The sequence below is a fragment of the Rhineura floridana genome, chromosome 3 (genome assembly GCF_030035675.1).
Source record: "Rhineura floridana isolate rRhiFlo1 chromosome 3, rRhiFlo1.hap2, whole genome shotgun sequence".
NCBI lineage: Eukaryota > Metazoa > Chordata > Lepidosauria > Squamata > Rhineuridae > Rhineura > Rhineura floridana.
This window is the reverse complement of record NC_084482.1, coordinates 180866838-180881194: the sequence shown is the minus strand read 5'-3', so window position 1 is coordinate 180881194 and position 14357 is coordinate 180866838. Positions and strand designations below refer to the sequence as shown.

The 14357-nt window shown below is 42.9% G+C and overlaps 1 protein-coding gene and 1 pseudogene across 2 annotated transcripts in view; both read right to left on the bottom strand.

Moving 5' to 3' along the window:
- ADAMTS9 (ADAM metallopeptidase with thrombospondin type 1 motif 9) overlaps positions 1 to 14357 on the bottom strand; it is a 186558-nt gene that overhangs the window by 126865 nt on the left and 45336 nt on the right. For both annotated transcript variants that reach the window (XM_061618724.1, XM_061618725.1), the window contains exons 7-10: positions 14264 to 14304; positions 14036 to 14141; positions 3893 to 4039; positions 874 to 1015 (exon numbers count right to left, since the gene is read on the bottom strand). In XM_061618724.1, the coding sequence (XP_061474708.1) occupies positions 874 to 1015; positions 3893 to 4039; positions 14036 to 14141; positions 14264 to 14304 (436 nt within the window). The remainder of the gene's footprint in view (positions 1 to 873; positions 1016 to 3892; positions 4040 to 14035; positions 14142 to 14263; positions 14305 to 14357) is intronic.
- Positions 530 to 648, bottom strand: LOC133382706 (5S ribosomal RNA; annotated as a pseudogene).

Here is a 14357-nt window from a genome sequence, read left to right as displayed (position 1 = left end):
GCATGAAAATACGACTAATATTGCCTATAAATGTCAAGTTCCACAAGACTAGCACTATCCATTCGTTGTGATATTCACCCAAATATTTTTTATTGGTTGGTTTTCTGCTTGCAATTTTATGATTTTAATCTTAGTTTATTATATTTTAATGGCAATATTTTTACAAACCCTCCCTGAAGCCATTTGGTGAAGGATGGGCTATAAGTATTACTACTACTAAAGTTAATAACTATTATTTATTATTATTATTAATTTGCTATTGGAGGTCACTGATTCAATGGGTCGCCATAAGATAATCGACTTGAAGGCATATAACAACAACATTATTATTAATTATTAATAATACCACAGCCATGGAAGACCACCCAGGAAAACAGTTCTCCCTCTCTCTCTCTGCTGCTGCTGTTGTTGTTATATGCCTTCAAGTCGATTACGACTTATGGCAACCCTATGAATCTTTTTATATATATATATTCATAGGATTTTCATGGTAAGAGGTATTCAGAGGTGGTACACAATCCTTCCTCTAAGCCTACGGCACCCAGTATTCCCAGGCGGTCTCCCATCCAAGTACTAACCAAGCCTGACCCTGCTTAGCTTCTGAGATCAGACGAGATCGGGCATGTTTAGGGTAGTACTGCCGTAGGCATGTGTGTATGTAAGAAGCCATAAATATTGGTGAATCTGGAACTGGAAATTAAAAGCTTCAAATCCAAACTGACTGACAAGCTGGAATCTTTTCCAGCACTTTTCCCATGTAAGAATCATACACACAAAATACATGCATGCATTTTTTTCTGAATAAGCCCATCACATACCCAAATCAAATCAAAGAAGAAAGACAAGACAAGAAAACAGAAAATGTCTCCTTACCATATAGGGGCAAACCTTAGCTCCAGGCCCAAAAATTAACTCACACTGCTTGTTGACATCATATATGTATCCTGGAAGTTGTTGAGGCAAAGTGTACGTTCTAGATGAAGGTTCGTCAAGCAAACACTCTCCATAACCAGTGCTAGAATGAAAAGTGTTACATTTATCTCCACTGCTGTGCTGCAAAAGTTGGTTAAAATTGTTCTAAAATCTCTTAAAAGGTTAGCGAACAGAGTATTAGCATGGAATAGTAATACTCGGCATAAAGTCACCTACAAAGCAATTCTACGTATAGAAAGCCAACGTAAATTATGCTGACATAAATTATGCTCGTGTAAATTACCCCTATTTCAAACTCCATTCAGATTTTATTTGATTACTTACACCAAACATTTTGCTGGCACATGACTAAGCCTAAAGGCGTTTGGAATAAATGTAAATCTTTCCTTGCCCCACCCATGGAATGCCCCGTTTTTTGCAATTTATGCCAGTGTAAATTACACCAGCTTAAATTCCGCTGGCTGAGTGTCACCTGGGTGAGGGACTTACACTAGCATCTCTCTGAATCAGCTGGGGTGAGGGAGGTAGACCGAAGTAGACCCAAAGCCAAGATCCACCAAATCCAAACTTTCTCATCCTGGTGGATTTTGGGTTACTAACCCTCAAAAAGCCCATTCACAGGGGTGAAAGTCTACTAGATGACCACAATCATGTCATAAAGCTGTTGCGCTGCAAAGTATGCACTTGCTCATAACAAAGGCACAAATTTTATTTTCATATACGATTTCTATAACTGTTGTAGTGTGAAGTTGAAAAGCTGCATAAACTGTCTCTGAAAGGCAAGAACCAAAAGGTAATCAACGTACCTTCCAATGAACAAGTAAAAATAATATGTGTCAGTCTTCCCCCCAGCACACTTGTTGCTGCCAACTACCACCAATACCCCACGAGGCCTATCCTTCCCATCTATTACTATAGCATTCCACAATTAAAATAGAGAACCTAAGACAGCGTAAGCTGCCTCCGATCTCCTATAACTCTCTTTCGCTGATGCCAAAGAGACTTTCGGGCGGTGAAATGAACTTTGATTGCTTTATTCCAGGTGTGGGGAACCTTTAGCCCTCCAGATGTTGCTGAACGACAACTCCCATCAGCCCTAGCAAGCATGGCCAATGGTCAGAGAAGATGGGAGTTGTCGTTCAGCAACAACTGGAAGACCAAAGGTTCCCCACGCCTGCTTTGTTCTATTAGTTAGCATTTCTAAATTCTCTCACCATACAGTTGCAAACTTTGGCTTCTGGGGTTGGGAAATTTTGCTTTCAGACTAGCAGAAAGCTAACAGCAAACTACCGTTCTGAAATGCATTGTAGATATGTGGACAGGAGAAACTGGAAAACTCAGGACCAATTCACAACAATTTGCATATACAGAGTCCTTTTGGAAAAGCACCTTCAAGTGGTACAATCCAAGTTCCTACATCCTGATGGCTGCTAATCATTTAAGTAATGTTTGCTGCAGTATATCCTATAGGATACATAAAAAGCTAGGTGATTTTTCTCAGTTCCAAAAATAGCCCTCTGAATCGGCTCTCAGTTGTAACAGGTTAAAGGCATCTACACCCAGTATGGCATGAATGATCCAGCAACAGAAAAATCCATTATTATCAACATAAACACATAGTCTGGAAGAGTGCAGTACACATAAGATGAAAGAGGATCAGATGATACATATCACCCAGTAATACAACATGGCAGCCCATTATTCTTTGGTGGGTTGCCGGATACAGGGCTATTGCGGGTTTTGAATTTTTGACGTGACAGAAGTATACTTCACTATGGTATTTTATTGCCCATTTCTACAATGAATAGTGTTTTGATAAAGAAATAACTGAAACTCTTTATCACTCCTTCTAACAGCAAGTCCAGGTGTTGAGTACCGACAGGATTGTAGCCAAAATAAGGCCACTGAAAAACAAGAGGGAGGTATCGGCATGCTCAAGGGAACACCTGAGGCTTGCAGAAGTACAAAAAAGCTGTAAGAAAACCTAAGGATGCAAAACAAAAATAAAAACAAGAAAAGGCCCAATGAGGACTGAGCATGCTCAATATCGTTAACTGAATTTATCTCCTGCCCTTCCTTCTGAAGGAGCCCAGGGCAGCATCTTAAACAAAACAATTTAATAAGAAAATGAAAAAATACCAAACACAGTTTAAAAACATTCCAAAACACAATTACAGTTAAAAACACATTTTAAAATACTGTAAGACACAGCTTTAAATAGCCATGCAATGTGGAGTAACAGCTGGAAAAGGAAAGGGAGGCAGGGATTGAATGACCTGCTGGAAGAGGGCATGATGGAACCCTGATCAGGAGCACTCCCTTGAGGTGGTGAGGATACACTTCCAACATTTTGTTGCAGATCCCACTGGTGATCAACGTATTTTTCAACAGTGTTCCTTTTTCTCTAGAATACTTTTTGCATATCTTTAACTCATTTATTTCTTTTTGTTCAGCTCAACAGGGCTATTTTTGATTTCTTAAATTTATATCCCGCTCTTCCTCCCAGTTATCAATAGTTACTGGCCATGACGGCTATGTTTTCCTTCAACTCTTGGAACCCGTATGCCTCTATATACTACTTTGCTGGAAATCACAAGTGGGGACAGTAGCTGTTGCACTCAGGTCCTGCTTGTGGACTTCCCAGAAGCATCTGGTTGGTCACTGTGAGGATAGGATGCTGGACTAGATGGGCCCTTGATCTAATCAGCAGGGATTCTCCTTGTTTTTATTTTTTTTGTTAAGTAAAAGTTACGAGAATGAGGTATGAATGAACCAAGTGACAAGACTTTCTGATTCATGCATTCCTAATATGTGGGAATGAATCCACAGAGCATGTACAGGTGTTCATGTCATGCACATATATGTGTTTGTTAACACACACATCCCGCTACACATGCCTACATATCCTGATAGATGCACATATACTCAGGAATCTCTTAAGTAATTAATATGGCTTTACTCTAGGAATTCTGTGATGTATTTCCGGCTGCATTTTGACCACATCCAGGGGTTGGTGTTGTAGTTCAGGGTGGGCGCCATAACATGTTGTTGGTTTTTCCCTCCATCTTCTTTGCACTTATTGTTGTCATCATGAGGCATGTTAAATCTAAAAGAAACAGCATAGTGGCCAATGTGTTAGTGTGAATTTCTAAAATGTCAGGCTAAACACTCATAAATATAATGGCTTTCAGTGGAAAGGAGCTGTCTGTACAGTTAACTCCCCTGTTGAAATTACTGAGGTAAAATACCTTAGCTGTGGTTGGCTCATGCCCTGAGTGTTTATTAACAGAAGTGGGTGACAAAGAAAACAGAACAAAACCAATTCCATGGCCTTCCTATGGTTTCATATTTTGTGAAATCCAAAGCATTTTTTCAGAGCAGACTGAGCGTATGGCCAGGATATACATTCCAGAGCAAAAGCTTACAGAATACCTACATTAAAAAGGGTGTTGTCCTAGGGACAAACATTTCTAAGATTAGGGGTCCAGGAGTGGTCGCCCATCTTGTCTCCAAAACAAGAATTTCCAGTCCACCCTTGGCAAGTAAGCAATGTAACACCAGCAGCCCATGCTGATAGTGCCAGGCTCTGTAAAAATTACCTAAGTCTTCCTGTTTAATCGAAATCCTCAGCTAATTCAATGGCCACATACTGCATTATGTTATAAATGTCTATGTGTCTTTGCGGTAGGGAGTGGTCCCAACCACCATGAAAGAGGCAGTGATCTGACCGCTCCTGAAAAAGCCCACACTGGACCCATTGGTCTGTGACAACTACTGCCCGGTCACCAATACCCCCCTTTTAGGATAGGTGATTGAGAGGGTTGTGGTGCAGCAATTGCAAGTACTCTTGGATGATAGATTATCTTGACCCATTCCAATCTCAGTTCAGACTTGGTTATGGGTCTGAATCAGCCTTGGTCACCCTGATAGATGACCTTTATCAGGAGGACAGGGGGAGTGCGACCCTGTTATTCTTAATCTCCCAGGGGCTCTTGATATTATTGACCATGGTATCCTTCTGAGCCAACTTAGTGAGATAGGTATCGGAGGCACTGTTTTACAGTGGTTACGATAATACCTCCAGGGTCATTTTCAAAAAATAGCATTATATTATTGTCTTTTGGCCCCCTGGCAGTTGTGTTGTGGGGTGCCACTGGGTACCATCTTGTCCACCATACTGTTTTAACATCTATATGAAGCCCTTGGGACCAATCATCAGGAGATTTGGGGCAAATTGTCAGCAGTATGCTGACAATACCCAGCTCTATTTCTCTGAATTGGGAGAGGCCATTCAAGCCTTGGACTCGGTGGTGGGCTGGATAAGGGCCAATAAACTGAGTGTGAATCCTCGCTAGACGGAGATGCTGTCGGCTGGTGGTTCCCAAGTTTGCATAATTGGTCAACTGCCTGCTTTGGATGGGGTCATACTCCCTCTGAAAGACGAGGTTCGTAGTCTAGGGGGCTCCTAGATCCATCTTTGTCGCTAGAGGTCCAGGTGACCTTAATGGCTAGGACTGCCTTTTACCAGCTTTGGCTAGTAAGACAGCTGTGGCCATTTCTGGACTGAGATAGCCTGACCACTGTTGTCCATGTACTGGTAACCTCCAGGTTGGATTACTGTAATGTGCTCTGTGTGGGGCTGCTCTTGAGGTTGGTCCAGAAGCTGCAGCTGATGCAAAATGCAGTGGTATGAATGCTCGCTGGAGCAACATGTCACCCCGCTGCTGAAAGAATTGCACTGGCTGCCCATTACCTCCTGGACCAATTTCAAGGTTCTGGTTTTTGTGTACAAAGCCCTATACAGCTTGGGACCAGGAGAACTAAAAGATCGTCTTATCCCTTATATACTCAAGTCGATCACTGCGCTCTGCAGATGAGGGCCTCCTGCAGATACCATCTTATCAGAAGGTCCCTTCCGAACAACATAGGAAGTGGACCTGTGGTGTAGTGGGATCTATCCTTTGGAATTCCTTCCCCTTAAATATTAGGCAGGCGCCATCTCCGTTATCTTTTCAGTGCCTACTGAAGACCTTCCTCTTTCAACAAGCCTTTTAGTCTGTGTCTGTGTTGGAGTTGCTTTTTAAGATGTTTTTAAAGCTTTTTGTTTTTAAAAAAGATGTTTTTAAAGATGTTTCATTTTAATATATTTTAAAGTCTGTTTTTAAGATGTTTAGAGTATTTTTAGTGTTTTGTTTGCTGCCCTGGGCTCCTTCTGAGAGGAAGGGTGGGATATAAATTTAATTAATAAATGAATGAATGAATATATAAATAAATAATTTGCTTTGTATCATTATAATATATATATGATGCAATCTATTCAAAAGAGATGTTTTTGAGGACAGCTCGTTCATATGATTATCTGCCTACAGACAGGGCCGGATTATCCATTAGGCTTAGTAGGCTGAAGCCTAGGGGCTCAGAGCTCTTGGGGGCCCGTGCATAAGCTAAAAAAAATTATAATATAGATTTTTCATTATGTACAAAAAGGAAACGTTTGCACTTTGCAATCGCATTCATAACGTTCTAAAAGGATGGCTTAAAAGACATAATGCACACCAGCCAAATAAAAACGGTCCATTAAATATTTTATTTTCCGTAACAGTACTGCGCCTGCGCACTGCACCGATATTTAGTATTGATCGCTGTTTTTAATCTTCGCGGTTTGTGGCGTGCATACTGTATGTATAGGCGGGGCCGGTTCTAAAGGGCGGCCAGGTGTGGAGCTATAGAGGGCCCTCCGCTCTCCTTCCGCGATGCGCGGAAGCAGGACAGGAACCACGGATTGCGGGACAAGAACTTCCTCCGAACCACCCGCCATCCCCCCACTTCACTTACCCTTTTCTCCGCTGTTTTTTGCGGTTTGCCATCAATCAAGATGGCAGCCGAGGTTTCCCTAAGGGGCTGAAGCCTCTGCCACCATCTTGGTTGATGGCACGCATGCATGCTACATGCGTGCATTGCTGCCATCAACCAAGATGACATCAGAGGCTTCAGCCCCTTAGGGAAACCTCAGCTGCCATCTTGATTGATGGCAAACCTGCGCGCAGAGTGCACGCAGCCACAAAAAAAGCGGAAAGGTAGGTGAAGCGGGGGGGGATGGGATGGGATGGCAGGCAGCTCAGAAGCTCCTTGTAACCCATTGTAAGGGGTTTGAGAAAAATATTGCCTAAGAGGAGAAGGGGGGCCCAAACACCAATCAGCCTAGGGGCCCTCCTCAGCTTAATCCGGCCCTGCTTACAGAACCTTGCTTCACCTGTTTATTTCAGTTGGCAAACTCTCTTCTGAAAACACTGCGGCAATGGTAACTGGTGGGGCCATGTCAGTGGGGCAGGGGAATCCGCTCTCAGCACACTGGGGTATATCCAAATAAGTTCTACTCTGGGGAGAGCCCATTGAAATTCATAAGTCCTAAGTTAGTCACATTTATTTCAGACAGTGAAAGAAACTTTGACTGCTTTATTCCAAGTGTGGGGAACCTTTAGCCCTGAAGATGTTACTGAACTATAACTCCCATCCACCCCAGCAAGCATGGCCAATGGTCAGAGATGATGAGAGTTGTAGTTCAGCAACATCTGGAAGCCCACGTTCATTGGTTTTAATGGGTTTACTCTGCATAGGACCAGCATTAGAAACAACCCAGTGCGTGTCAAGTAGCGGTGCCTGGAAAAACAAAATCCTACTTGATTTGCATGAGCAGAATCAGGACAGGTAATGCATCCCATGTTGAGCAGACTAGTCACAACTATAGTCTCATGCACCACCTGCTATCCCTTCTACCTCCTCAAGGGTGAAAAACATACCTTGGGGACTGGGATGGGAAAGCAGGCAGCAATGGCTCCTTGAAAGATTGGGAGGCCCAGCATACTTCTTTCCAACCCTGCCAGGATGGGAGTTTCAGTTCAGTTCCTGTGATTCCAGCTGGAAAAGCACACTGGATTGCATCCAATGCGTCATGAGCGAACTTCCTCTTGTGCAATGGGACTTCTCCTTCCTCTCCTCCCCCAACATACCCTGAAATCTGCTCAAGAGGGTCCCCCAACCCTTTGGAGCAGATTGTCTTTTCACCGCCTATTGAAGAACTTCCTTTTTCAACAATCCCTTTTGGTGGATAACTTTATTCCAGTCTGTATCTGTATTGCATTTGCAGGTGTTTTTGCACATGAAAGTGTTTTTAATTATTGTAGTTTTTTTATGCATGAATTTGTGTTTTTATTGCTGATGGTTTTATCGTGAAATTGCTTTGTGATATTTTATGGGAAGTGATCCATAAATTGAATTATATTAATAAATAAATAAACATTGGGAGTGCATGGGGGGGGAGCTGCAGGGGGGAGAAGGAAGTGCTGCTATGCATGCAGAAGTCTGTTTCCGAGCGGAATGGCAGCGTTGGATACAATGCACTGTCAACATTTTAAGCAGCTTAGAAAGAAGTGTGGGGAGAGGAGAGGCCTGCTTCATTTTTCCTGTCTTCCAAGCAGCCTTTGCCACTCACTACCCCATCCTGGTTCCTAAAGTAGTGGTTCACCTTACAGACCAGAACAGGGGAAGTAGTCCCCTTCAAGCACTCTTTTGCACATCAGCGAACTCAGCTGGACTGCTCGAGGGCAGGGGCAGCGCCGAAGGAGGGTATGAGGGGCAAGCACCCACAAACCAAGAAGTCGCCTCTCCACTTAGTATATTTTCCCCACCTAGAAATATACTTGCCTCTTTTGTGACCCCTCCCCCCGATTTTTTTTCTGGTGCCGTTGCTGGTCAAGGGCCCTCAGCCCTCTGTTAGGGCCAGCAGCCTTCTGGTTGCCCATCCTTACTAATCAGCGACTATAAATCCTCATAGACAGAAAAGGCCCAGGATTATCCTGATGACTTTTCTAATGAACCTGAACTTCTCGCTTCAGTCATCTGTGTACAACTTTTATCCCTTGTGCCTTTCTATTATGTATGGAGTTAATCTCCAGGGACAAATATACTCCAGGATTGGAATTTGACTCCTCTTTTTAATGTGGTACATTTACAAAATGCCATCAAGCATCAATATCACCCTCACCGCCCCCCCCAACCATAAGAGGTTCATAGCACATGATAAATTGAAGAATGTTGCAAAAAAGCCACAGAGACAGAAGAGCTGAAGCTGCTGCGCTCCTTGAAATGGAAGCGAGAAAATGACCTGATGTGATCCTAATTTTGAAGGCTGATGAGTTACATTTCCATTAAGTTTGCCTCCAGTGAACAAACTCTGCCCCCTGCTAAAAGAGCAAAAGGGAGCTTCCTCTTTGGGGCTGCCTCTAACCCCGTGAAGTCACTTCCAATGTACTCAACTGACTCGGTGAAGCGCCAGCAGGACCTGCTCCCTGGGAATTGCCATTAGGAAGTGAAGAAAAGGGGAGGGGTGAATCAATTAAAAAAAGGCTTCAGTCTACACCAAGGTAACTAGGTACAAGCTAGAATATTACATCTATTTGAAACTCAAAAACGTTTCCCCACTTTTCTTTTTGTTTAATCTAAGTTAAGATTTGGCAATTCACACATCACAGATGGGGAGTCAAAAACAGCTGCCAAAAGAGAAAAGTGGAGAATGAGAGATGAAATCAAGATGGGAGACCCTCTCATCACTGTCTCTTCCTCTCTCCTCTCACCTGCACCACCCTCTTTCTTCACTGTTGTATGTGAGGTGGACAAACACCAGAATTGTGTCTATCACTCCCTCCCTCCCAATAATTCCAGAAAAAGAAGAGAGGCAAGATGGGAATAGAAGCAGGATGCCCGCCTGATTTCTCACTATCTGCTGCTGCTCTGCTTCCTCTTGCAATGGGGGCAGAGATGAAATAATACTGGCATGCAGATCCTGCTGGGAGTAAAGCACCAACACATGTTATAGGTGACCTGAACAAGTGGGGGGGGCAGACAGAAAAGCAATTATTATTCCCTCCTCCTTTTAAGCGTTTGTTGTTTGTGCAGACTTTGCTCCTTTCCTTTCATCCCTTCTCTTTTTTATCATTTATTTATTAAATTTATATCCTGCTCTTCCTCCCAGGAGCCCAGAGCAGCAAACAAAAACATTAAAAACATTCTAAAACATCATAAAAACAGACTTTAAAATATATTAAAATGAAACATCTTTAAAAACATCTTTTCTAAAAAAAAGCTTTAAAAAACCTTAAAAAACAATTCCAACACAGACACAGACTAGGATAAGGTCTCTACTTAAAAGGCTTGTTGAAAGAGGAAGGTCTGAAGTAGGCATCAAAACAATAACAGAGATGGCGCCTTTCTAATATTTAAGGGGAGGGAATTCCAAAGGATAGATGTCACTACACTAAAGGTCCGCTTCCCATCTTGTGCGGAAGGGACCTCCTGATAAGATGGTATATGCAGAAGGCCCTCCGCTACAGAGCACAGTGATCAACTGAGTATATAAGGGGTAAGATCTTTCAGGTATCCTGGTCCCAAACTGTGTTAAGAGTTTGTACACCAAAATCAGAACCTTGAATTTGGCCCAGTGGGCAATGGGCAGCCAATGCAATTCTTTCAGCAGCAGGGTGACGTGTTGGCAATACCTTGCTCCAGCGAGCAGTCATGCTGCTGCATTTTGCTCCAGCTGCAGCTTCTGGACCAACCTCAAGGGTAGCCCTACATTAATAATAATAATAATAATAAAATTTTATTTATGAGTCGCCTATCTGGCCGAATTAACGGCCACTCTAGGCGACGTACATTAAAACAATAAAATACAATATACAATCAATAAGACCATCATTCATCTAAACACCACTCTACCAATTAATAACAACATTAATAACTAACCCGCCCCAGAGATCCCATAGGCCTGCATTGCACTAATGTAGCTTGGACGTTGCCAACCGAAAGACAATTGCTCAATGCTGTTCTCTGAAAATGATCCTGGAGATAGGATTGTAAAACAGTGCCTCCAATACCCATCTCACTAAGTCGGCTCAGAAGGATACCATGGTCAATGGTATCAAAAGCTGCCAAGAGATCATGTAAGAATAACAGGGTTGCCCTTCTCCTATCCTTCCCTTGATAAAGGTCATCTATCAGGGCGAACGAGACCGATTCAGTCCCATAACCAGGCATGAACCCAGATTGGAATGAGTCAAGATAATCTGTTTCATCCAAGAGTACTTGCAATTGCTGTGTCACAGCCTTCTCAATCACCTTCCCTGAAAGGGGGTATTTGTGACTGGGTGGTAGTTGTCACAAACCAATGGGTCCAGGGTGGGCTTTTTCAGGAGTGGTCAGATCACAGCCTCTCTCAGGGCAGTTGGAACCACTCCCTTCTGCAACCATGTGTTGACCACACCCTGGATCAACTCGGTCAAACCCCCTCGGCAAGTTGTAATAAGCCAAGAAGAGCAAGTGTTGAGAGGACACGTTGCTGGCTGCATTGTCACAAGCACTTTGTCCATGTCATCAGGCCGTATCAACTGAAACTGATCCCAAGAAGTTACAGCAGACATTGCACTGGATACCTCACTGGGAACTACAGTAGACGTAGATGGGTATCAAGTTTGCTATGGAGGCAAGCAACGTTACCCTCAAAATGCCTTGCAAACAATTCACAGTGGGCCTCTGAAAGGTGTAAAACTCCATTTCTTGGAGTTGATGTCAACAGACCCCTGAAAATACAGAAAAGCTACACTGGACGGCTACTTGAGAATGCAATGGTGGCAGAGACTTTGCCACCCTCACTGCCACACAGCAGGCATGGTTATGATGTTTTACTCGTGCCCCAACAACCTCACAGCACATCTTTCACAACTTGTGCTGTAGCCATCGTCCAGCCTGTTTCATTGCCCTTAGTTCACTAGTGTATCAAGGCACAAACCGGATTCCATAATGCCAGAGAGGGTGCTCAGGGCCAACGAACAGCCAGACATGCTTCATTGTTCTACAGTGTGACAAGGGCTTCAACAGGGTCACCTGCTCTATTTAATGGGAACTCCCCTGGGGCATTCAGGAATCCAGTGGACCATCTTAATCTGTCCATCACCTGTTTTCCTTCTCGGATTGTTAGTAATGGCTCCCTGAGTGCAAAACACATGACTGCTTCAGCATGCATGACTTTACCTCTTTGTAGTAATAAACCTTAAGTTTCTTTACTCTTTCAACTACCAGTATTAACAGATCAGTTACTTTTGCACTCTGCTGCAATATATATGGAATTATGGAATGCCCTCCCTGACGAGATACGCCTGGCGCCTTCTTTGATATCTTTTTGGCGCCACGTAAAGACCTACCTCTTTGCCCAGGCATTTTAGTCTTGTTTTAATTTTAATGTTATAGTTAATTATTGTAATTTTTATTAATTTTGTCTTAATCTGTTTTTAATGTGTTTTATATTTATATGTTGTATTCACATTCGCTGGTTTTAAATGTGTTTTTATCTTGTTGTACACCGCCCTGAGAGCCTGTTGCTATAGGGCAGTCTAAAAGTGCAATAAATAATAATATATACATATATCTCAGAGATCGTCTCGTTCCCTACAGACCCTCTAGGGTGTTAAGATCAGCAGAGGGAGGCTTCTTGGTAGTTCTGCCACCCTCAGATGTTTGGGGGGTGCCCCAGGAGAGGGCTTTCTCTGTGGCAGCCCCTAAGTTGTGGAATTCCCTCCCTACAGAGATGTGTTTGGCAGCTTTGTTTATACAGTTTTCAGCAAATGCTAAAGACCCACCTCTTTACCCTGGCCTTTGGTTCCTGAAGTGTATGTTTTTAGAACCCACCGTATTCTTGTGACTGAAATGTGTTTTAATTCTTTTTAATATTATATTTTAGATTTTGTAACCTGCCCTGGGACTTATTGGTGAAGAGCAGGCAATAAAAATTACCAATCTTAATCAGACCAGGGGCAGCAGCCCCTAGTTTCTACATAAAAACCTATAGAGTGTCTGTACCAGGTGAGGGAATCTTTGTCCTCCAGATGTTGTTAATCTACAACCGCAGCTACCCCCAGCAAATATGGACAATGGCCAGGGATGATGGGAGTTGTAGTTCAGAAACATATGGAGAGCCAAAGGTTCCCCACACCTGGTACAGCACTCTATAGGTTTTTATTTAGAAACTAGGGGCTGCTGCCCCTGCTCAGTTTGCTCACCAACCCCACCTACCATCACCAAAGGTCCCCCACCCCCCACAGGCTGCCAAAGGTTCCCCCCTCCCCCCACATGGGTTGCCAGAGCTGTCCTCTTCCCTACCCACAGGGGTCACCAGAGCGCCTTCCTCCTCCCACAGGGGTCACCAGAGCTCTCCCTGCTCTCCCACAGGTCGCCAAAACTCCTCCTTTCGTGTGACACACACACACGAAGATACAAAGTATAGCCAACTATGCAAATGAAACAATATTTTATAATTATTGATGAAACACTGCATGTCAGGACACCCTACCAATGATCTGGGATGGGGGGCAAACTGTACAGGATTTACAGAGTGTGACCAAAAATGCAATGTCATTTCATATGCAATTAAATTAAACTGGGCTGGCATTTGCCCAGGTCTCACATGCTCACTTACTGCAAGCTAACTAATGATAGGTTCTTAATTCAGGGCATGAATATGCAATTTTTAGTGTGTTAACATTTTATGTAATTTACAAAATATTTTCAAAAACAACCACAAGGGAAAGCAGTTATTTTTTGTACTACCCTACATTCAAAATTGATCAGAAATCCAGAAAAGCAAAGATGTAGCAAAAATTGCCCCACCTTATGGCTGGACAGTGTAACCAACATTCCATGGAGTTACATGCTCCCCCAATCAGGTTAGCAACATCAATGGCATAAGAAATGGTAATCTACAACCACTCAACACCGAAAATGTCAGCATTCATTGTCTCACTTTTCAAAACATTTTCCACTAGAGTATTTAATGCTGATATCATAATTTCAGATGCTGGAAAAACAATGGCTTGGACCCTGAAGATGCTCCTCCATTCTCATGGTGGGGGATTTCCGCCAACCCTCCACTTCATCTGTAGTCCCCAGGACCATATCCAGCACCACTCCCCCTAATTAATTCTGTTTAACATGCAAATTATTTATATCCCCATGCTATTGTTTTTAAATATATCTATGTTTTTATAGAACATACACATGGCCAAGTTCATGTGCAATTGTAAAAGCAGTACTTAGTCCACTGTCTTCACTAATTGAACAGCTCCGGTACGGATCACAGACTGTACCCAGTTCAGCCAGACCTGCAAAAGCAAAAACAACAACAACAAAAGAGTTTGCTCTCTAAATAAAGGTGCACAACATTCTGTGAAAAACATGTTAACATTGACACCTTAAAGAGTTAGGAAAAGGAGATTAGGCTTACCTAAAGTATCACATTTCTCGTGAGCTCTACAAATATCCTGTCTGAAAGCAAAACAGACTTGATGCTTTTAATTTCCATGCAAGTTAGCATTTAG